This window comes from Pogoniulus pusillus, chromosome 30 (assembly GCF_015220805.1).
Source record: "Pogoniulus pusillus isolate bPogPus1 chromosome 30, bPogPus1.pri, whole genome shotgun sequence".
Taxonomy (NCBI): Eukaryota; Metazoa; Chordata; class Aves; order Piciformes; family Lybiidae; genus Pogoniulus; species Pogoniulus pusillus.
The window spans coordinates 7,424,471-7,448,116 of NC_087293.1; the positions used below are offsets into that span (position 1 = coordinate 7,424,471).

Here is a 23,646-nt window from a genome sequence, read left to right on the forward strand (position 1 = left end):
AGATTTCATATCTATAGATTAAATACAGCCTGGGAAAAAAAAAAAAACCAAATGGTATGTTAATTAAATCCTGAATTTCTCACTTGAACATGTTTTGTTTTGCTGGAAATAGCACAAATTCCAGATCAATGCCTTTAGTTGCTTGAAGCTTGGTGATAAATATATCATGCTTTAGAAACAGCTTTTTAATCACAACTATTACTGATCGTTTACCACTAGCACAATGCTTAGGATTCTATCCCACATTATGCATTTGTTTATTTGTTTTTAATAAGCTGAATGTCTCAGAGGACAACCAATGCTGTGAGGGTGAGACAGAGAGTGGAAACAGCTAAGATCAAAGCCAAACGAGCAGGTTTTTCAGAGATATTTTGGCAGAGGAGAGCTCAACAGTGAAAGCTAAGTTTTTGGACCCAAATTTGCAAAAATAACTCACACTGTAGATGAACATTAATAGAGTTTACTCAGGTTTTTGGGTTTCCTGGCATCAGATCATGATGCTTTGAGGAAGAGGACACCCTGCAGCCAAATCAGTTACCTAACAATGCTTGCTTTGGTTTGTGGTTTTTGTTTTTAGCTCCTATTGCCTCTAAAGGTCCCATACCACATATGTAATGCTGGCAATCCATGGTTCAGGTGTTCCTTCTTTAGCAGATATAATGATAGGACAATGGGCAATAGGTACAAGCTGGAGCAGAGGAGCATTCACATAAACATAAGGAAAAACTTTTTCACTGTGAGGGTGACAAGACACTAGAACAGGCTGGGTGCAGAGGGTGTGGAATCTCCTCACTGTTAATAGACTCATCGAATCACAGAAGCAAGCAGGGTGGAAAAGACCTCCAAGCTCATCCAGGCCAACCTAGCACCCAGCCCTAGCCAGTCACCTAGACCATGGCACTAAGTGCCTCAGCCAGTCTTGTCTTGAACACCCCCAGGGATGGTGACTCCACCACCTCCCTGGGCAGCCCATTCCAATGCCAATCACTTTCTCTGTGAAGAACTTCTTCCTAACATCCAGCTTATACCTCCCCTGGCACAACTTGAGACTGATTGCCTGGGACAATAGACCAACGCCAATATGACTGCTCCTGAGATAGCAGGGAAAACCCAACAGGCCAATGCAGGTAAGGGTTTAGAAGCTGTTTAGAAGTAGATAGTGGCTGGTGGCTTTTTCAGTCGGCACTAGCACCACTGTGCTTACATCCCATCAGAGGACATGCCAGAGATGTTTAGGAAAAACTGTGCTCAGAAGTGAGTGTAGCAGTTCTTGGATTTCAAATAAGGCCAGTTTTACCCTTGAGGATTGTGTTATTGAAGGCAATGCTGAGCAGAAGCTCATTACAATAAACGGGGGGGGGAATGATGTGGAAAAATCAAGATACAACATTCAAATTGCTTTCTTGTTTATTGTCTCAACAGTTGCAAAACGTCAAAAATAAGGAGGAAAGCTTAAAATACACAGGGAATTTCATTAGTACAAAGAAAGGTCTGGCACTATAACCATTCAAACAATAGCAAACATCTTCTTGGTTCTCATTCAGGGCAGGATCAAGCCTATACAAAGGATATAGACGTTCTTAAGTTAAAAATGTACTACCATATTTAGGACTATTTTATGTTTCTAACTCCTTTGACTACTTAGGGATTCAAAGATCTGCCCATAATTACTGGACTGGCAGGGATGATTAGCATGGACTTCAAGTACAGGTAAGCCTCACATTAAAAAGAGCCTGCTGCAGCATCTTACACTAGATCCTGAAAGCCACAAACAAGGACACAGTAAAGAGGAAATACTTTTCCCCTTTCATCCCTTTTTACAGCTCTCATAAAGTAAATAAGTAAATCACAGAGGTATCAAAGAAACTGGCTAAGAGGTAGTTCACATAGCAAAGCATCTCTGCCTGCAAACACATCTTGCTGCTGCAGGCAGCACTGGGCAGGTCTGGAATCTGAAGCCCTGTATGGCTGTTGGGTGTTCTGTCAGCCTTCCTGCTGCAGTCACAGGATCCAAGAGGAAATGCAGGCAGAAAACTGTTTGGTCTTATCAGCTCATCTGAAAACAATTCAAGTACTTAGCAACACAAGATGTGCTCTGTATTCCTCACTTTCCCCAAGCATCAACACTGTTTGCCTTTTTTTGGTCTCCTGTTCATTGTGCAGTCAAGAGGTCAAACTTCTTAAGAAAGTTTCCATCTCAATAATGTTATGCTCCCTTTACATAAGTAATCTTGGGTTTGTGGACATATATGTGCATGGCACATGGACCTGTATGTATTCAGGTTGGTATAATAGGAAAGAAAACTGCTACTCCAGTTTGGTTAGGATATAAGATGATGAGCAGGCTTGATGTAAGTTCTGTGCTCCACTGTGTACAAGAAATCATCTTCATCTTCCCTTTGAGACCTCAGAACAACAGAATTTGGTGTCTGCTCAAAGAGTGTTTTCCTCCTGTGTGATCTTACAAAATGATGTCTGTGATGAATTGGTACACTAGAGACAGTGTGCTGCTGAATTAGATAAATTTGATAGTTTGAAGCAGCAGCCACCTCCTGTGGTGTTGGTACGTTTGAATAAAATAAGTGTGTGTCTTATCATCCCTTCTTAAAAGAAACCAAAAGAACCCCAATTCTAACTACATATCCATCATTAAAGTGCTCTAGATACAGACTACTGGGTATCAGCTGTAGTCTTGCAGTTCACTGAAGCCTTAAGACAAGATTCTGATAGACTTTTCTTTCACTTTCCCATGAATGATGTTTCTTCACATAAGCTTTGGCCCTTGTTACAATTTCTCTTTCCATAATGGGGTCATTCATCAAACTCTTGGACAGCAGAACAAACTCCTGAAAAAAGATAAAGAAAGTAATACATTAAAAGTTCCTTAATGTACTAATGACACTCAAATAGCTTCTATCTCTACCTTGCTTTTGGGGGAAGCACTTGAACTATGAGGCAGTACATGAAGCTGTTCAGTCATTTTTCAAGGCCATTAGTTATAAATAAATAATTACTTGGTGTTAGATGTTGTAGGTGGTGGGCTGCTTAAAATAATAGATCACAGACAATCCCAAGAGAGTCAAGACAAATATGAGCAACAAATTTAATGACACAAAAACCTGTTTGCCTACCCAAGTGTTAGAAAATCAGGCTGCTTGTAAATTAAAGAAGTCACCTGGAGGAGAGTAATTCTTCTGCATGAGGACAACTGGTATCATTTGATCTTGGCTCAGCTAAATTAATATCTCACTGCTGCTTTAGTTAATTTTAAGGTAAGGCTCAAAAATTCAATACATAAACACAGTCACAGTCTAAAGGTAAGATCAAGACATGCAGCAGCAAGCTCTTCCAGAGTAGTTGCATCTGGGTGTTTAGGGATGCAGCAGTGTTATCTTGACAAGCTTTGCAAAACAACCATAGATGAATACTTTACCTGGCAAAAGAGACCTCACAGATTACAACTATTCCTCTGCCACTCTAATTTACTTGGAGGGATGCAAAATTGTGAACTTCAAACACGTGAAAGGAGATCTGATGTCTGAACTAATCTATTCTGAGCAGCTGATCTAATTTCATAGACAGCTTCCAATACTTCAGCTTGATTACAACTGTGCTCAGAGCTTTAGCTAATAGTGTCTGTGTTCTGCTAAGGAAAGCAGACAGCTACTGTGTCACTGGAAAACTGAGAAAACACCTTTGTGCACCATTGGTAGTGAATATCTGTGCACAGGGATGGGGGGGACAAGAAGGATGGGAGGAGATGCATTACTTAACCTGTCAGCTAAGAAAAGAAACAGCACAAAGAGGCCCAGAATGCATATCAACACTAGGTTAGCAAGCCATATATTCAAGGTATACTTGAAAGCCCAAGCACACAGCATATATGAAGACATACACAGATATAGAGTCTTTGGTTATCACAGAATCAGTGCTGATGTTGTAATGCAAGTGATGGCTATGCATAATACATAACTATAACCTGACCCCTGGGAAACACTGATAGGTGAAATCACATTGAACATGGTATAATCACTGCTCTGACAAGACAAACTATCAATATATGCATCACTGCCAAGAAACTCAGTCAGTCAGTGAAGCACATCAGTTCTGGTGGAAAGGTTTGTAGACAATAGAAGATTATGATTTCCATACATGCATAATAACAATAACTTCCTAAAAGCAGCATGGTTTGTGATTTCTGCTCTGTACACAGAGCACTCAAAGTGCAGCCTCTGGAATAGCCATGAGGGCCTCCTGCTTTACATCCAGCCTGCTTTCCATCCACAACCACCTTGCATTCAGGTATGTGCTAATTTAACTGGTGTGTTCAGCTCCTTACTTGGGACCCATGTGGCCTCAAGAGGCCATTTTCTGACTGTCCCTAAAGAGACAAGTGAGTCTGGTCTAGAGAGCACCCGAGGCGGCAGACACTGCAGACACAGCCAGTGACTCCAGCTTTCCCTTTCTCCATCTCTGCCAAGAATACAGAACAGGGAAGGTGGCAAAGCTGTACATGACTTATGTTGGCTTCATCCAATTGCCTGGATAATCACAGTAATAAATATTGCTCACACTGAACTACATTCCAACTTTAATTTTATGCTCCTGCAGAGGCTTTTATTTAAAGTAATGCTTTAAAATAATGTATGTAAATTACCTAAGAACAGAAGCAGCAATGTAACATTTTTTGACAGGTAAGTCCCATTAGCCTTCTTTTAAATTGTGGCTAGAGAGGACAAAAACTTGGAAACAGGTAAATGATAGAAGAAATTAGATCCTTATTCACTGTTACAATACTTAACACTGGGGATCATTTCAGGAAAATGCCAGAGTCAGTCCAAAGCATAAAAGTTGAAGAGAGAAGAAAAGAGAAAAAGCAAATGGGTAAATACCAGGAGATGGGGAATAAAGACTTCTCAGCTTTATCCCTTGGTGCCATGGTCTGGTTGACTGTCTAGAGCTGGGTGCTAGGTTGGACTGGATGATCTTGGAGGTCTCTTCCAACCTGATTGATTCTATGATTCTATTTTGCAGTGGTTAACTCTAAAAATAACCACCTTTAATGACATACATAACTTGTTCTATACTTTGAAACATAAACTACTGGATCAGCTGGAGGTTAATTCAGACAAATAGATTAAGTGAACATGAGCCAGAATATACCTCTCTTGGAGGTCTCTTCCAACCTGGTTGATTCTATGATCCCTACCTCTTCTACTAGTCCAATGTGACCACCCATGAGCCACTTGCAATGTGCCTGGAAGCCAACGGGAAGATTCCCCATGAGTTATCTGGGGTTTGCCTCATGGCCTTTGAGCAGCCATCTTAGCTTGTCTTCAGTTTTGGATGCTCAGCTTTAGATAGCAATAACTTCATTTTTCAGGTGTGCCCCTATAGTTAACTACAACAACTTGCATTTCAGTTGTAGTTTCCTGGTAAGTCTGAACTATGGGTGTTCACTCACAGAATGCAGGTATTCAAAACTCAGAGCTCTTTCAGAAAATTGAGGATTTCATTTTTCTTTTCTAGAAGTCTATGACATACAAAGTACTTAGGTGGTAACACATCTCTCTGTCAGCTGTTACACGCAAGTATTTGTGCGCTCTGCTATTTTGTTGTAGCTTTACTAGTGGCAAGAGGCAACATTCACAAGTTACTTTTCACTTATCAGACATCAGAGGATGTACTTCAGCAGCCAAAATGAAGGAGGTGATGTGCATGCTAATTACTTACTTGGGGGACATCCATACTTCTAGTGAGCTTTTTGTTCAGATATAGAAATGAGTGCAATTACTACAGGATGAGGGGCGATGGTTTGAAACTGGAGAAGAGTAGATTCAGATTGGATGTTAGGAACAAGTTCTTTACCATGAGGAACACTGGAATAGGTTGTGCAGGAAGATAGTTGAGGATCCGTCCCTGGAGATAGACTCAACAGGACTCTGGGCAACCTGATCTAATGGAGGATTTCCTTGCCCACTGCAGGGCAGTAGGACTAGACAGTAGAATCATCATAGAATAGAATCATAGAATCAACCAGGTTGGAAGAGATCTCCAAGATCATCCAGTCCAACCTATCAGCACTGTCTAATCAGTTAGCCTATGGCACTAAGTGCCCCATCCAGGCTTTTCTTGAACACCTCCAGGGATGGAGACTCCACCACCTCCATGGGCAGCCCATTCCAATGCCAATCACTTTCTCTCAACAACTTCCTCCTAACATCCAGCCTAGACCTCCCAGCACAACTTGATACTGTGTCCCCTTGTTCTGTTGCTGGTTGCCTGGGAGATGAGACCAACCCCCACCTGCCTACAACCTCCTTTCAGGTAGCTGTAGACAGCAATGAGGTCTGCCCTGAGCCTCCTCTTCTCCAGGCTGCACACCCCCAGCTACCTCAGCCTCTCCTCCTAGGGCTGTGTTCTAACCCAAACCATTCTATGATTCTACCTCACAGTCATACACAGTGCAAAAGCTGAATCTCAGTGGTAAACCACAAGCCATAAAAAGCAGGGGAGATGCTAACAGTATGTACATTCAGAACTGACATTACATGCATCCTCTTGATGGGTAGTACTTCACTTGAAACACAGGCATTTTTCAACAGCAACATCCACAGTACCTTTTTTTTCCTGACAAATTGACCAATCATCTTTAAAGAAAATGTCAGCTTCTCTGCACAGTACCTAGAAGAAATTCTGTACCACATTATTTTAGAGACCCATAAATAGAGGTATGTGGGAGATAAAGGCAGAAAATGAGAGCACTGAGGAAGAAGAATGAATATTGCTTCAACTGCCACCAGAACTGTACCGGTGCCACAGCTCAGGCATAATGAAAATAAGATGCATGGTTAATATATTATTTATATAATGAAAGTAAGTCTGCAATTAAACCATTTCATATGAGCTTCAGCAGATAAAAGAACATGATTCTTAAACAACAGAGGATCACCCCAGGGAAGGCAAACGCCAGCTGTAAATTCAGAACAGCGACAGATCTACCTAGTGGCAGGCGAAGCTCAGAAGTTAGCTGGCACATTTGTGTACTTCACAGGGCAACAGGCCAGGGGAGTACAAACAGCAATTGCTGGCACTGCCCAAAATGGCAAATTAGTCTATTCAGTGCAAAGGTTCAAAGGTCTAAAAACTTCAGCTATACTCTGGCTTGAAGCCCTGGTAGGAATGGCATTGACCCACGTTTGGCAGACTGGTGTGCCTTCAGTGTACTGCTGCCTGTGCTCAGCTGAGATGCCTTTCCCTCTCACTGCTTCAAAAGTCGTGCCTGCACACAGTAGTCTTTCCAGGTCCCACTCTCCCTCAGACTTGGCCCCTCTTACTGGCTTTCAAGTTTATTTACCTCTTTCTGCTTATTTAGCTCCTTCTGTGAGCTTTTACAGATGCTGAGCATAAAATTTTGAATCTTAGGATGCTGAATAACTCTTTGTGTTTTCCCTTTTAGCATGGGTTTGCATTATTTATTGCCCTATTCTTATCTCTTATTTTTTATTTCAGGTCCCATTAACTCAGTGCCAAATATTCCATAAACTTGCAAATTCAAGCAGTGGCAGGATCAAACCATGATTTAAAAGTAACGTGCTCAGATGATGCAGTATCAAGGACAAAACATTGCATAGCTTCCACTTTTACATTAACTGCTTGCATCTGAGCATTGTCTTCAGTAACTGGCAGAGCTTTCACTAATTCCCAGTCATCAAGCCTCAGCCTAAAGACAAATGGTTAATATAAGCTACCATTATGACTACCTGTTTTCCTGTAAGCTACAAGGCTCACTTTCAGCAAGAACAAAAAAAAAAGGAGAAAATTAACAGCACTGAGAATTTAAAACAATTCTTACTGCGTAACAATCAAATTATATCACTCTAATTTAGCTTTAAAAAGACCAGACACAATTGCTCATATCTAAAGCTAACTGCATTGTAAAGCTTCCTCTTCCCATTTCAGTAACAGCCTGAACAGAAGCATTGCTGTCTGCTCTTGCCCTCTGCTACAGTCTGTATCATCACAATCAGAGAGGATACACTAAACCTAGCAAGGAAAAATTCTGTGACAGTTTCTCATCTTTGGTGGGCCAGATTCTTCAAGACAGACAGCATCTCCCAAGCACCTGACTGCTGTACTTATCTCTCTATGAGATTAAAAAGCATTTTCCCTAACTAACCTGATGCAATTGAAGTTACAGCAGAAAACACCTTACCAGATACCAATGATGACAGAGATACGAGTAAAGAACCCCACAAAACTTCCTACCAGAACCTCTGTTCTGAGCCTTATTGCCAAACTGAATCTTTTCAGGCAGCAGAGTGCAATAAGGCAGAGTGTTCCTTCTTCCAACAATATGAGGCATACCTTGAAACTCTTAAGTGTTCTAATTTAATTGCCTTTCTTTGATCTAACAAAACTCTCAACCTGTGATAGTGTGCAGTGGGTTTAAAACTGTGTTTGCTAGGGTTTGGGGAGATAAGGAGCAGCAGTAAATGGTTACTTTAAAACCATGAATGATAATGATTGGCATTCCGAGCTCATCTCTGCAAGAAGAAAGTTTTTCAGCAACTCTGCAGTAGGATTATTCTTCTGTAAGCAAATATCTTCCTGGCCCATTTGCAAACTTTGATAGTTTCTACATTATCTGACACCAAGGAAAGTATAAAAGCATTTTTATGAAATGAGCTGCAATTGCTGTTTTACAGCAAAAGCAGGGATTCTATTTTCCTGTCTGAGACAGGGCAAATGCACAACCATTAGTGATGCCAATGCAAGTCTTATCTAAGAATATGGCAGCTAGTGTGGTAATGCAAGTTACCATCTTCACTTAAGAGAGATTCTGTGGACTTCTGAGACACAAGAACAGCAAGAAAGGTCTCAACAAGCAGCAGAATAGGGAGGTTGCTGGTCTTTGGCATAGCACGTTGCAGAGAAAGGAGCTTAGAGAGAAGGGGGAATGGAACAAAGCTAGAAATGGGTAGATTCAGACTGGATGTTAGGAAGTTCTTCACCATGAGGGTGGTGAGAGCCTGGGAGAGAGGGTTACCCAGGGAGGTGGTGGAAGTCCCATCCCTGGAGGTGCATAAGGCCAGGCTGGATGAGGCCCTAGACAGCCTGTTCTAGTGTGAGGTGTCCCTGCCCGTGACAGAGGGGTTGAAACTAGATGTGGTCCCTTCCAACCCTAACTGATTCTGACTCTAAATGAAGATTATAGCATTCCAGACATATTTACAGCCTGTGACTCTCACTCTGATATAAAAGGAAGTCCTTAAGCCATTTGTACAGTCGATGATGTCACCAGAAGTACTTAAAACTGTTCTCTAAGTGAGAAAATATATAGCATAGTTTCATCTCGAATTCTAAATAAACACTTGGAATGTAGGATGCTTGGAGATCACAGAAGAGGCTTCTTACAAGGATGTATGATGAAGCTAATTTAGTCTGGCATGAATAATGTATTTGAATGCCAAGTCAAACACCACCATCGTGTTGAGAGAAACAACAGCATGTATCAGAATTAATCTCAGGAGCCGTCAGTCTCTGTGTTCAACATGATCATGCATCCCTGAAGTTCTGAGGAAGCATATGGAAGTCAGAGCCCTTTTTGCAAGGGCTACATGTTCCAGCAATTTTACAAACAGCCTGGAACTACTCTGTTTCCAAAGGATATTACAAGAGCACTTCCACAACAAAATTAATTACAGAAGTTCACTTTTTTCCCCTTTTTGCAGAAACAGCTAGAAACATGGAATAGTTCAGACAAACAAACAACCCACCCACCAAAGCCCCACAACAAACAAACAAACACCCCAGAATAACCAAAAACAAACCATGAGCTGCAATAATTTTGCTATTAAAAAAGCATCTCCCAAGCTGAGAGAACTTACCTTCCTGAAGCACAACTTCATAGGATGCATTAATCACACACCTCACAAAGTCAGTAAGTAGGATACATTTTCTGCTTTGCAATATTACCAAGTGTCCTGTTCCAGTAAGGCTTTTTTAAATCTTAAGTTGTATAAAAAACACTAAGGAAGCCTGTACCTTAAATTTGTCTTCCACAACACACATGACTATGGACCAGAAAGCCATAACTCAGGAAAATAAACTGATATTAAAATATGCATTATTTTACTATGGGTAGTGCTCCCTCTCTCCCCACTCTTATCTTTATAGAAGCTCCATTCTGACGTTCTGCTTAATTTTAGCCATTAATTATTTTCTGACTGAGCATTATCTTGGACCTAATAACACTTTATATTAACATTTAACTGCTAGAAAGGACAGATAATATATTATCTAAACCTTCAGGCTCGGGTTAGCTACAGCTTGTCTAAGAGGAGTTTGTTTTTCAGATAGTACTTGAAAGGAAATTGGACATATGCACAGCGTCTTTTCCAGGGCTTGTGCAAGGAACCTTGAAAGCTGAGGTGCAACAGGTTGATGAGAAGCCAGCCCCATGCAGATGGGAGCTGCGCAGCAGCGCGGGCTGGACAAACATTCAGCAAGGCTGACACCTAGTAATAGCTGGGTGAACTGCAAAGAGAACGTCAGACAGCAGCAGAGCTTCAGCAAAGGCAGCCGAACACCCAGGGGGTTAGGAGAATCCGAGAGGGAAAAAAAACAGCTGAGAGGGAAAGCAAAGGTTCAAGATAGACTCTGGAATAGACCTGGTTGGTTCTATGATTCTGTGTAATGGAAAAACGAAGCTAAGCTTTGGGAAGAGAAAGGTCTAAGGATTTTTGTTCTATTACCTGGGGATTTGAAAATAGCAGTCCTGTTTCCTTATGTTTTATTATTGCTGCATTCCCAGGAATATTCCTTGCCAGCACTGGAGTACCTAAATCCATGGCCTAGAGGAATACAGAGAAGAGAAAGAACAGTTTAGTAGGATGCAGAGAATCTGAGATACTAAAGACAATCACTTTTAAATTCAAAGATGAAACAATAAACCAAACTTTTTTCCCCCATCTCTCCACTTTTTTAAAGCTGAAAACTACCATGTCTGAGGTGATAGGGAACTCCTCTGAAATGTCATTTTGGGTTTTTTGGTTAGTCTTGTAACTTTGAGCATACTACCAGAAGTAATTGACCCAGAAAGTCAATGGATAGCTGCTTCATCCTTTCATTCTTTTTCAGCTCAAAGCATGCACTTTGCTTCCCATTGGAAGTGCCTGATGCATGGCAGGCTTGAAGAGAACCAAACTGAAGTTCAGGTTGAAGTCTGTCCCCATAACTCCCACCATTATTGTGCATAGATGAGAAGATTAGTTCACAGCACAGAAAAAGAGTTCTCCCCAACAAAGTATCTGCTCTCCTTGTTCCATAACAACACATTTTCCATAGCTTTGCTATAAAATGCAGGACTGGAGAGATGTGGGCAGCAGTGCAAGTGACCACAGAAATCACTTGGCTCTTTCTCCTCAGTTCTGATTCCTAAGGGTCATACAGGAAGGAAGCTGGAAAGAGTTTTTCTTTTGACAGCATCTGTTACTACAGCTTGTCTTGCACTGTGAGCATTCAGGGACTGCAGGCAAGTATGTAGTGATGCAGCTTCTGACTGAACCATACCAACCAACAAGAGGAGAGGAAAAGGTTATGCTTTCAGAACACATTATACTTTCAAAATATACTGTCTGTACAAAGCTATTGGTGGGGGACTCCTCTGGAGACCAGGAAGAAGTAGGATTGGATTCCACCTAAATTATGGGCTATCTAGCTGTGTATACGTGTGTGTGTGTTTATAGGGAAGAAGGTGTGGGGGTCTCAGCATGGTAGTATTTCAGACTGCCTGCAGAACCAGGAGCAGACCCAGCACAGCATCAGTTCAAAGATAGTAAATCTTTGAACTCCAGTTCTGGAGCCCCTATTACCAGGACGTGGAAATGCTGGAGCGTGTCCAGAGAAGGGCCACAAGGATGCTCAGAGAGCTGGAGCAGCTCTGCTATGAGGACAGACTGAAAGAGTTGGAGCTGTTCAGTCTGCAGAAGAGGAGGCTCCCAGGTGACCTTCTTGTGGCCTTCCAGTATCTGAAGGGGGCCTACAAAATTGCTGGGGAGGGACTTCTTAGGCTATCAGGGAGTGACAGGAATGGAGCAAAGCTGAAGGTGGGGAGATTCAGACGATGTAAGGAGGAAGTTCTTCAGCATGAGACTGGTGAGGGCCTGGAATGGGTTGCCCAGGGAGGTGATTGAGGCCCCATCCCTGGATGTGTTTAAGGCCAGGCTGGATGAGGCTGTGGGCAGCCTGCTCTAGGGTAGGGTGTCCCTGGGCATGGCAGGGGGGTTGGAACTAGATGATCCTTGTGGTCTCTTCCAACCCTGACTGATTCTATGATTCTAAATCATTCAGGAGACTATGACCTGGCAACTTTATAAAGTACAGCTTAGATTTTGAAATAACTAGTGTGCACACCTTGGCCACTCAGCTCTGCTACTCATACAAATCCTAATCTGAAACTTCCATTACTAGTGATGAATTTGCAAGTCTTGAGATGTGTCAACTGTGAAATCAGAAAAACTCATGTTGTACAATTATCACAGTGTCAAACGAGAAAGAAATTCACTCCCCCAAATCTTCAATCTATCTCATACTGCTTCCCTGTCACTTCAGAGTGAAGGCATTTTTAATTACTGTCATTACACTGCTGGCTGGGGAGCAATTTTGCTTCAGCCTACATAGCAAGAAAACAGAACTCGGTGGAGAAAAGCATTGGGGTTTGGTAGTCTGGACAATACTGCAGACAAAAATACCCTGATTGATAATGTGCAGACCCAATTATGCTTTGAAGAGTGAGGGACTGCTGTGACTTAGCCACATGTCTTAACAGCTTAAAGTATGTAGGAGAAACACTTTTTAAAATCACCACTGCAAATAAATCTACTCAGGACATACAAATTCTATAATGGTTCTGGCATCAGCTTCTTCACGGAGAGAGGGACTGGCATTGGAATGGGCTGCCCAGGGAGGTGGTGAGTCACCATCCCTGGAGGTGTGGATGAGGCACTTAGTGCCATGGTCTGGTTGACTGGCTAGGGCTGGATGCTAGGCTGGACTGGGTGATCTTGGAAGGCTCTTCCAACCTGGTTGATTCTATGATTCTGTTTTGCAGTAGTTAACTCTAAAAATAATAACCTTTAATGACATACATAACCTGGTCTATACTTCAAAACAGAAACTACTGGACCAGCTGGAGGTTAATTCAGACAAATAGATTAATCAAGTGAACATGAGCCAGAATATACAAGTAAGAAATATAAAGTGACAGATGTCTGCATTTATCTTTTTGAATTAAGAAAACCCAAAGAAACCAACATTAATAAATACAGGGTTTGGTCATCCACAAATTCTTTTGTTACTTGTTCAGATTTCACTGCTAAAACAAATATGTTTTCCAGAGGTAATTTGCAAAAGCATGCACTGACCTTTACTTACTTATCAGCACAGCAAAGTTCATAGAACTTCAATGTTCATCCAGGAAACGGGTTCTCAGTCTGCAGGTTAAGGAAGTTGCTTGTGGCTCTCATTATAGGCCTAATGTGGTGTTCCCACAGAAGCATCAGCATCTACAGGAGAGGCAGAACTCCTGATTCAGCTCTTTTCTAGCCCTTCCTAGTGACAGGCTTAAATGCCCTTGTGATCAGTCTGCTGGCTGTCGACCTCATTCAAACATGTTCAATGAACAGGGAATGAAGATATTTTACTTGAACTTCTGAACTGAAAATCAAGAGCTTGGTAGTGGCAGTGAAATGTGTCAGCATTCATTGCCACCTGCCTAAGGCACTCTCCTCACCTCTCTGTATTTCTCCTTTTACAAAACAAAACTGTAAGAGTATTTCAGGTCGAGCTACTTTCCAAACCAGCAATTGTCCATTCAAGGGAAAAAGCATTATTGAAAAAAAACAGCAGAAAGAAATGATGAAAGAAGAAAACACAAAACCACATCACACACACCCACCCCCCCCCCCCCCTCTCTTCCCCAGATCTGATGGTTGGAAGTGCCACTGTAAGGCAGCGAGGAGTCTGGGTTTGAGCACTTGTGAACAGTGGGCATGGTGCTGTTGGGCTGTGATGGTCAGATATGTGTGTGACTGGCCTGGGGCTGTTCTGTGTTGGACTGTGCCTAGTGGTGTGGCTGCACAGGCTGGCCCAGCAGTGCTGGACTGCATCTGAGATTGGACTGCAGCACACATTCACAAACAACTGTCTCAAGAGCTGTTCCTTCACTGCCATTTCTGGCTGCTACGTGGTCGATGATTCATTGAAGCTGATCACTAAGTTTGTATTTAATTTTCCATCATTTTTGAACTCTAAAGGGAAAGGCATTTGTTCTGTCTCACAGAGTTGGAGGGCACTAACTGCTACCTAAGAAATCTGTCAGGCCCCAAAGCACACAGGTACCAATGAATTACAGCTACTGAAAGACAGAACAGATGGCCAAACACAGAAGATGAGGGGCTGCCTTTATAGCAGCTCGCCTTAAACAAATGGATTGGGCTGTAAATAATTACTGCATCAAGTGGCTTAGAATTTAATTTAGATACTCAGCCTATTTTTAAGCAGTAAAAAGAATCATTTGCATTGTTGAAAATATGTATAATTTACTGACCTAGGTTCCACAAATAATAGCATAAAATCCCATTTTAGTCCATTGGCCATCTGTTTTGTTACATTACTCTGACTGCAAATGTGTTTTAATGCTATTTCAGAAGGCAGCAGTGTGTAAATTGCAGCTCTGGAGGCATGTTACACAATAAGCATTCCTAAAACCAACAGTGTATGGCTTATAGAGTAAATACAGGTTTTATTTACTATTTCATCTTCTGGCTTGTCCCTGAGTTTTTCCTCTTAGCCTGTGCATCATTTTGTTGGCCTGCCTTCAATTTTATTGATCTACAACGTCCCTTAATTATTTTTAATTGTTATTTGATTTGATTTGTGTAGCTTGCTCTGGCTTATATTCCAGACTCTTAGGCTGTACTTCACATGCTGCCTAAGAGGGGATTTTGCCTTAGCAGAACAGGGTCAGGCCATCTTCACAGAGTCACAGAATTTCTTACTAAACCAAATCCCTCAGCACAACATCTAATCACTATGAATCGCTATGGCTGGAAAGGACCACCAGGACCATCCAAGTCCAACCTCCATCCCAGCACCCTTCATCACTAGACCATAGCCTCAAGCACCACATCCACTCTCCTTTTAAACACCTCCAGGGATGGTGACTCCACCACCTCCCTGGGCAGCCTGTTCCAGTGCCTGACCATCTGCTCAGGAAAAAACTTCCTCCCAAGCTAAACCTCCTCTGATGCAACTTAAGGCCATTTCCTCTTGTGCTATCATTAGTAATTTGGGAGAAGAGACCAGCTCCAGCCTCACTACAACCTCCTTTTAGGTAGCTGTAGAGGGCAATAAGGTGCCCTCTCAGCCTCCTCTTCTCCAGACTAAACAACCCCAGCTCCCTCAGCTGCTCCCCATAGGTCAGGTTTGCCAGACCTCTCCCCAGCCTCATTGCCCTTCTCTGCACCTGCTCCTGCACCTCAGTGTCCCTCCTGTACTGTGGTGACGAAAACTGGACACAGTACTCAAGGTGTGGTCCCACGAGTGCTGAGTACAGGGGCATGAGCACCTCCCTACTCCTGCTGGTCACCACCATTTCTGATCCAGGCCAGGATGCTGTTGGCCTTCTTGGCCACCTGGGCACACTGCTGGCTCCTGTTCAGCTGGTTGTCTGCCAACACCCCCAGGTCCTTTTCTGCCAGGCAGCTCTTCAGCAGCTCTTCCTTTTCTATGATCATTTTTTTTGGTAAAAGCATAATAACCTAATGATTTTTATAACAGCTGGCATACTCTTGAGAGCACAGAAAAAGTACTCAGGTGAAATGATGCTGCAGTCAAAACCATTTTCTTACCAACTATAGAGAGAACATAGAAAACTCCAGCAGCAGTTGATTTTTTCCGCTATAGCATGTCAAGGAACATGCAGAACTCCTGAGCTTTCTGAGAAGGAAATGTATTTTAAACCCTTGCTGTAATACTTGTTTTCTTTTCTTCAAATGCCAAACAGAAAATAGATCAATTACAGCAACATCTGTGAGGTATCTGTACTAGATGACAAAGTACCTTGAGGCAAGTTGAAATAGATATTATTATATATTCATCTCATCTATCTATTATAGATATTTATCTCACACTAAAATACTGTTTAAAGATTCATGGGCTTGATGAATTTGAAGTTTTAGGAGAATGAAAGTTGCATTTTCAAATTCAAGTAAGATGTTATCTCCAGTCTAGGACCAAAAGACTTTTAGACATAGTCTTCTTACTTAGGAATTTGACAAGATTTTAACAGATGTCCCTTCCCACTTCTGGCCATCTCAAGCAGAGATTTGACTTCATTAGACTGATATTTCCTCTGAGACAGAGGTTTTTACATAGGATACTTTATAAGCATGTCCATTGTACAGCTGAGTAGTAAACAGACATACTTACAGGCAGGGTATAGAGTGGCTGGAGAGCAGCCAGGAAGAAAGGGACCTGAGGGTACTGGTAGATAGTAGCTGAAGATGAGCCAGCAGTGTGCCCAGGTAGCCAGGAGAGCCAATGGCATCCTGGCCTGGATCAGGAACAGTGTGGCCAGTAGAACAAGGGAGGTTATTCTGCTCCTGTACTCAGCACTGGTCTCAGGCTACACCTTGAGTGCTGTGTCCAGTTCTGGGCTCCTCAATTCAAGAGGGATGTTGAGATACTGGAAGGTGTCCAGAGTATGGCAAAAAAGCTGGTGAGGGGCCTGGAGCACAGCCCTGTGAGGAGAGGCTGAGGGAGCTGGGGGTGTGCAGCCTGGAAAAGAGGCTCAGGGCTGACCTCATTGCTGTCTTCAACTACCTGAGGGGAGCTGTAGCCAGGTGGGGTTGGTCTCTTCTCCCAGACAACCAGCAACAGAACAAAAGGACACAGTCTCAAGTTGTGCCAGGGGAGGTCTAGGCTGGATGTTAGGAGGAAGTTCTTGCCAGAGAGAGTGATTGGCATTGGAATGGGCTGCCCAGGGAGGTGGTGGAGTCACCGTCCCTTGAACACCCGGAGGTGTTCAAGAAAAGCCTGGATGAGGCACTTAGTGCCATGGTCTGGTTGACTGGCTAGGGCTGGGTGATAGGCTGGACTGGATGATCTTGGAGGTCTCTTCCAGCCTGGTTGATTCTATGAAGCCACATATAACTTAAGCAGAAGAATTCAAACAGGTCTGAGGTACTAAAACGGGTCAAGCTTCAGGTTATTTCCTGAGGGAAAAAAAAAGACCTAATCCTATTTGTAGAAAATCCTGACTCAGCTGGGACCAGAGCTGTTCTCACACAACACCTGTGCATTGTCTGTTGGACTTCTTATAATGCAAGATTTAACTTTGTACCTGTAATTCGTAACCTATTTGCTTCTAACCTGTATGTGCCTGAACTGGCATGCTCAGGCCTCTGAAAATATGCCACCTCCTTTTATCCCTGCTACATGGCTACTGTGATGAAGTACCAAGACACCAGTTCAGAGGTTAAGCTGTCCTTCCACTATTCAAAACCAAGGCCATATAGGAGTCGTGGAAAGAAGTGGGTCACCTATGGTCATAGATCTTCCAAGAGGAAATACTCTACTCAAGAATATCTGAAATTGTCTTTTATCTTCATAATGAAGAAAGTGATTATGCATGAACAAAACCCAAGTCCAACTAATAGGTTTGACATTATTCCATCAATGCAATAACAGAAGACAGGAGAGCAGGATCTTTTTATCTTCTCTTTATGAAATACTTGTGATGTGCAAGACAATAGCTGAGAGTCTGCTACGGGTCAAGTTTTGCACTGAGAGGAAATAATTTCATCTTCCCACTATGGTCAGCTGGCAGTTGATTTTAGCATATTTAACTGTCTGTTAAACTCACATTAAGACTTAAAGGTATAGTAAATGGTGATTAAGTTTGTTAATAGTGAAGGTAATGTCTTCAGCAGAATTAAATATATTAATTATAAGAGTGGCCTAGGTCATGATATGCATAGTTATATGGCAGGTAAGTTAACACTAGCTACTAGATGTATAAAAATACATATAAAGAAATTCAGCAGGAAAAAATAGACTGAATACTTCTTCAGCCTAGTACATACTTCTTTCTGATGTAAAAAAAACCAAAACAAACCAAGCAAACAACATCAAAATGAAGGAAGCGACCACTGCAAGCCTGTAGAGACATTCTGCATAGAATGCTCCTTTGCTAGAATAGTTTTGTCATTTTTAGAGAATCATAGAATCAACCAGGTTGGAAGAGACCTCCAAGATCATCCAGTCCAACCTAGCATCCAGCCCTGGCCAATCAACCAGACTATGGCACTAAGTGCCTCATCCAGGCTTTTCTTCAACACCTCCAGGGATGGAGACTCCACCACCTCCCTGGGCAGCCCATTCCAATGCCAATCACTCTCTCTGGCAAGAACTTCCTCCTAACATCCAGCCTAGACCTCCCCTGGCACAACTTGAGACTGTGTCCCCTTGTTCTGTTGCTGGTTGTCTGGCAGAAGAGACCAACCCCACCTGGCTACAGCCTCCCCCTCAGGTAGTTGTTGACAGCAACGTGGTCACTTCTGAGCCTCCTCTTCTCCAGGCTGCACACCCCCAGCTCCCTCAGCCTCTCTTCATAAGGTTTGTGTTCCAGGACCCTCACCAGCTTTGTTGCCCTTCTCTTGACATGTTCCAGCACCTCAACATCTTTCTTGAATTGAAGGGCCTGGAAAGAGTACTCAAGGTGTGGCTGTTACATGAGCAGTTCTGAAGGAAATTAATATGTAACTGGTGTGGAGGAGGAGCAAGTTAATTAACTTTTACATTTCCAAGTCATTGACTTAGTTGCAGCTGTGTACTCTGTAGTACAGCCCATTTTATCTCAACAACCAAGCACAGAGGATTTGCCTAGCCTGACACACAGATAAGGCTGGAAATGTCTCAGTGTGTAGTAATCACTGTTTATGGAGTAGTGTAGCTGTGAAGCAGCATCTGCATCCATCTCTAAGCATAGCATTTTAGATAGGAAATACTCATCTTCAAACTTAGCATCACCTAACTTCCATAATTCCAAACAATGCTCACTCCTCACTTACCAGGACTTTCAGATGTGCATGGAAGAAAACCATGTGGGAACTGCAACATGTGATTATTCATAGGAGATCAGCAGGAACCAACATTTAGCAGTCACACACAAAAAAAACCCCAAACCAAAACACTAAAAGGAGTCTGCCCAAAAGACTTCCACTGTAAGTACATCTATTTTTTTATCTAGTAAGCATTTGATACTAAGCAGTGCCCCACTTTGACAGGTATGAAATAAACCTGGCTATTAATTTTCAATACTGATGGCAAAAGAAAAATTAACTGAGCATATCATTCATGCATTAATCATTTCAGAATTCATAACCAAATACAGATCTTAGATTGCTTTTTGAAAGGATGTTTAAAAGAAAAAAAAGGGAAGTCTATTCTGGCAATGTTATAAGGAAGGAGATGTTGAATCAAGAATTGTGACAACTCCAGTAAATCAGAATGATTTCTATATCTCAGGTCCCTGTCGTTAAATTAACAGGATTGATAAAATTACATCCTGTCCTTGAAAAAAATAAATGGACAGAGTGTAAAAACCTGTCAGCTCAAGGCAAGAACACTTGCAAAAAGAAATATCTTAGTTTTGTCTTCACTACCCTGCAAACATACGTTGACACACATTTCCAGTGATAAAAGGTGATTTCAGATTCTCTGTAACCTCACAGTAAAACCTTACCGCTAAGATGCAATTACCTCCAGAATTGCAGCAGACATCCCTTCTGAAATAGAGCTGTTCACCACAGCAAAGCACCTTTTCACAGCAGCATGAAGATCATCCTGTGGCATCTCCTGTAATAGATGTACTCCTGGTGCCCTAGAAATAAAATGCACACAGATAGGACACCTAAGAAAGCGCTCTAACAATCCTCTCTACATTTACAGCAGTGATGGAAGGTGGTCAGAGCAATTCAGTCATGGTTCTGATGTTAACAATCACTTGTCCATGGGCAAGCCACCTGACTATGCTTTGCTTAGCTTTCTACCTATAAATGCAGTTATAAACTCAGTACAGAGCACACTGTTACCTGCCACTTCTTTTTCTGCTCTGGAGTTTCATAGTTGATCACTTAACACCATGCTCTGTTAACCACAATCAGTCTTATAGCTGAAGGAGCTGAGTTCAGTGGATAGGGGTGCAAATATCTCTTGAAGAATTTGTGCAACATGGGGAGGGTGCACGCAGAGATTTAGATAAAACACAGTTTAAGTATTTATGGTAATGGAGCACCATCATCAGAATGGTCAACTTCAGGAGAAGCTGACTTTTCTGATGGGCTGTGGTTCTGAAAGCGCTCTCTGCTTCCTCTTTAAAGCTCTCTTGTCATCTGAATAGTTACATTTCTGCTATCTTCATCTTCCTAAGACCAGGTAAGGTCACTTGAATCAAAGGTGAAGTGTGAAAAAAAAGGGTAATTAGGTGTTCAGTCTCAGATGAAGTGAATGGGACCTTTAAGACTGGTGATCATTTTTGAAAACCCATCACCTCCTCCATTTGGTGAGCCTGCTCCTGCCTCTTTAATTTCAACACAAAGTCACTAAGCCAGATGGAAACACAAGTGCACTGGCTATTAAGAGCAGCTCCTTGTCAACTACACTTGGTTAACAAACATGGGGTTTCCTGATTGGGCAGTACCAGCCAGCCTCTGCAGATGTGACTAACTATATCAACTAGACTAACATACATGAATACAGGAGCCACATTTCCCATGGATAACCTGACAGAAAACCAAAAATCCTTTCTCTTTTCTCTTCTGCTCCAAAAATGTAATTGCAAAACTCATACTAGATGCACATTTTATTGTCAGATATTATAAATCAGAGGTAACACAGCTGTCCTGTTTGTGTCAGGCAGTTTATGGCTCTGCAGACACACACACAAAAATCTCATTTCTCTAACATTTACATCCTTCAGTCAAGAAGTGTATGGATTACAGACAGAAAAGCTATACAGGGTTACTTTATCCATCTATTCATTAACCCACCACCACCAGGCATGCAAAATCTTGCAGAAGTTGAGAGAATAAAGAACCAAAAGACCCAAATAAACAATAAACCTAAATCACACTGAATCAGAAGTGATCTAGCACAAAACACAGAGAGATCTACTGGTTATTCTATAATGTAAAGTGTGTAGAATACTTCCTCTCAGACTGTTTCATGCCAAGTAATCAGAACACATTTATTATTCATCTAGAGAGTCCTGCATGTGTGTTCATTTGTATGCACCAAAGCATTTACACACATGATTTTAAAAGCTACTCAGTTAACTGCTTTCCTTTGGAGCAGATAGAAGGCTTGATATTAATTTCTTACCTTTTTACTTTTTCCTTAACTTCATGTGTGAAAAGTGGATCAACCTAGAAGTGAATACAGACACAGGTATACAGCACTACTTTGGCACTACAGCCCACGTTTGAAATACTCAGGGGAAATAAAGAAAGAAGAAAGAAACTTAGCACACTTTTAACTGAACTATTTAAATGCATGAATATACTGAGCTTTAAAATCATGCCACAGATCTGTGACTTGGTGGTTACATTTGACTCCTCAGATGAGCTCTTGTGACTGATTGACAGAATACCTAGTTAAGAGCTCAGAGGCTGAACTTACAGATGAGCAGAGTGTGAATTGATAACTGCACTCTAAACCTTTAAGTGACTCCTCTAATGCAGTGTAGCTTTGGGCTACGGTCAGAAGGGGAGGTTCCATTTCCATGCCTCTGGCTGCAGGTTCTAATTAGAGCTGGATCTATTTAACATGACTGACTGCTTTCAGATGACTCTGTGAGGCTAACATGATTCAGATGCCCAGTTTGACAACTTAGTGCCTAAGTGAGGAAGAATGCACTGATGTGCCAAATAACTGTCTGTGTCTTGAGGCATGGAGCAAGCAATGTGAGGAAAGAAAGAAAGAAAGAAATTCTTCAGGCTTTAGTTAACACAGGAAGCAATCTGCATGCAAACTGGGATAGTCAGGTAGATGGGTCTAGTTGACTGGACAGGGCTGATAGGTTGGAATGGATGATCTTGGAGGTCTTTTCCAACCTGACTGATTCTATGGTTCTGTGTTATGCACTGATAGAAACATTTGTTTGAAAACTAATAACCACAACATTCTAAAATGAAAGCATGCTAGAGCTACTAAAAAGTTGTCTAGGCTGGGCTGTAATTCCAATAGTCTTATTTAAAGAGCTTAACTATGTTTGCTGTTTTCATTTAACACAATTAAAAGAAATAAACAGAAGTTGGAAAGCCTTAACTAGACATGAAGAAAAGAACCAGAGTTTTTTTAATTAAGGCTGACTGACTAGATTAGATTAATTTATGATAGATTGCACAGCATGCAGCAGTTGTAAATACTGGGAACAACAGGGCTGATTTTCTTAACTCTTGTTAATATTTTGGATGGAGGTTTGGTTTGTTTTCCACATTATGAGACACAAAACACTCACAAAGCATTTCAGAGAACATATGGAAAGAAGTCATATTTTGTTTTATGAGTGCGTGCTTTGAGCACAGGATTAATTAGTCCATCATAAATTAAGATTCCAGCAAAGTCTTGCACTAAGGAATGAATTCCTGCTGAATGCAAGAAGTAAAATGTTTGCATAACTGCTCAAGACAGTGGTTTTGGTAGCACTAGGAGGGGGGGAAAATCACGTGTCCTTTCCTGAAGCACTGCCTGATCCTGGTGACAGAGTATGATACAGATCTCGACACTAAACCAGTGTATCCTGTCACAGCTTCCTTGGACACTTCATACTGAACTTCACAGCTGCTGTTTCTGTATAAATATCTTTTCAGCTTTTTTTCCCCACCAAATTATTATTTTGATGCTGAGTTCCTCTCAGGAGGAACTATCCTCAGTTTCCTTTAAAATCAATGGAGTGCTTGCAAGTGATTTAACGAGCAGTGGGATATGGGCTTCTATTTCCCCACCTTTAGAAAGATGAGAAAACCTACAGCCTGTGACTCAAAATCTGTAAGATAATAATTGCTATCCCATCTAATTCTGTGGAAGCCAAGCCATGGTCTAGTTGATTGGGTAGGGCTGGGTGATAGGTTGGACTGGATAATCTTGGAGGTCTCCTCCAATCTGGTTGATTCTACCTTTCTAAATTGCCATCTGCCTCATAAACAGAACAATCCTTTAGGCTGTATTCTTCTGTTGGTAGATACTCCAAAAAGCCTGGCCTGAATATGAGAAATCAGTTAAAATATTACTTTTCTGATGGGTGCAGCAATGACTTGCAAGTGATTCCCCACAGCTATATTTAGGAACTTGAGGGGGCACAGTTATCTAGCCAGAAGCTCAGTTTAACAGAAATGAGATACAACATAAGCTGTTCACTAAGTTGAAAATGCACTTAGAAGATGTGAATGCTTCCAAACCAAGTGACTACAGCAGAGTGCCTAGGAACTTAGCAGAGTCTCAGGAAAAGCTACTGAAAAGAAAGCTACTTCCACCCAAAATGTCTCCATCATCCAAAATGTCTTCATCATCCAACTGCTC

At 41.8% G+C, this 23,646-nt stretch overlaps 1 protein-coding gene across 1 annotated transcript in view; it reads right to left on the bottom strand.

Annotated features, from left to right (window-relative positions):
• Positions 1-1,389: 1,389 nt before the first annotated feature.
• Positions 1,390-23,646, bottom strand: part of GLT1D1 (glycosyltransferase 1 domain containing 1) — a 70,453-nt gene continuing 48,196 nt past the window's right edge. Inside the window, exons 9-12 of the mRNA XM_064168158.1 lie at positions 21,448-21,491; positions 19,828-19,948; positions 10,758-10,856; positions 1,390-2,846 (exon numbers count right to left, since the gene is read on the bottom strand). Coding sequence (XP_064024228.1) covers positions 2,700-2,846; positions 10,758-10,856; positions 19,828-19,948; positions 21,448-21,491 — 411 coding nt within the window. The 3' untranslated portion in view covers positions 1,390-2,699. The remainder of the gene's footprint in view (positions 2,847-10,757; positions 10,857-19,827; positions 19,949-21,447; positions 21,492-23,646) is intronic.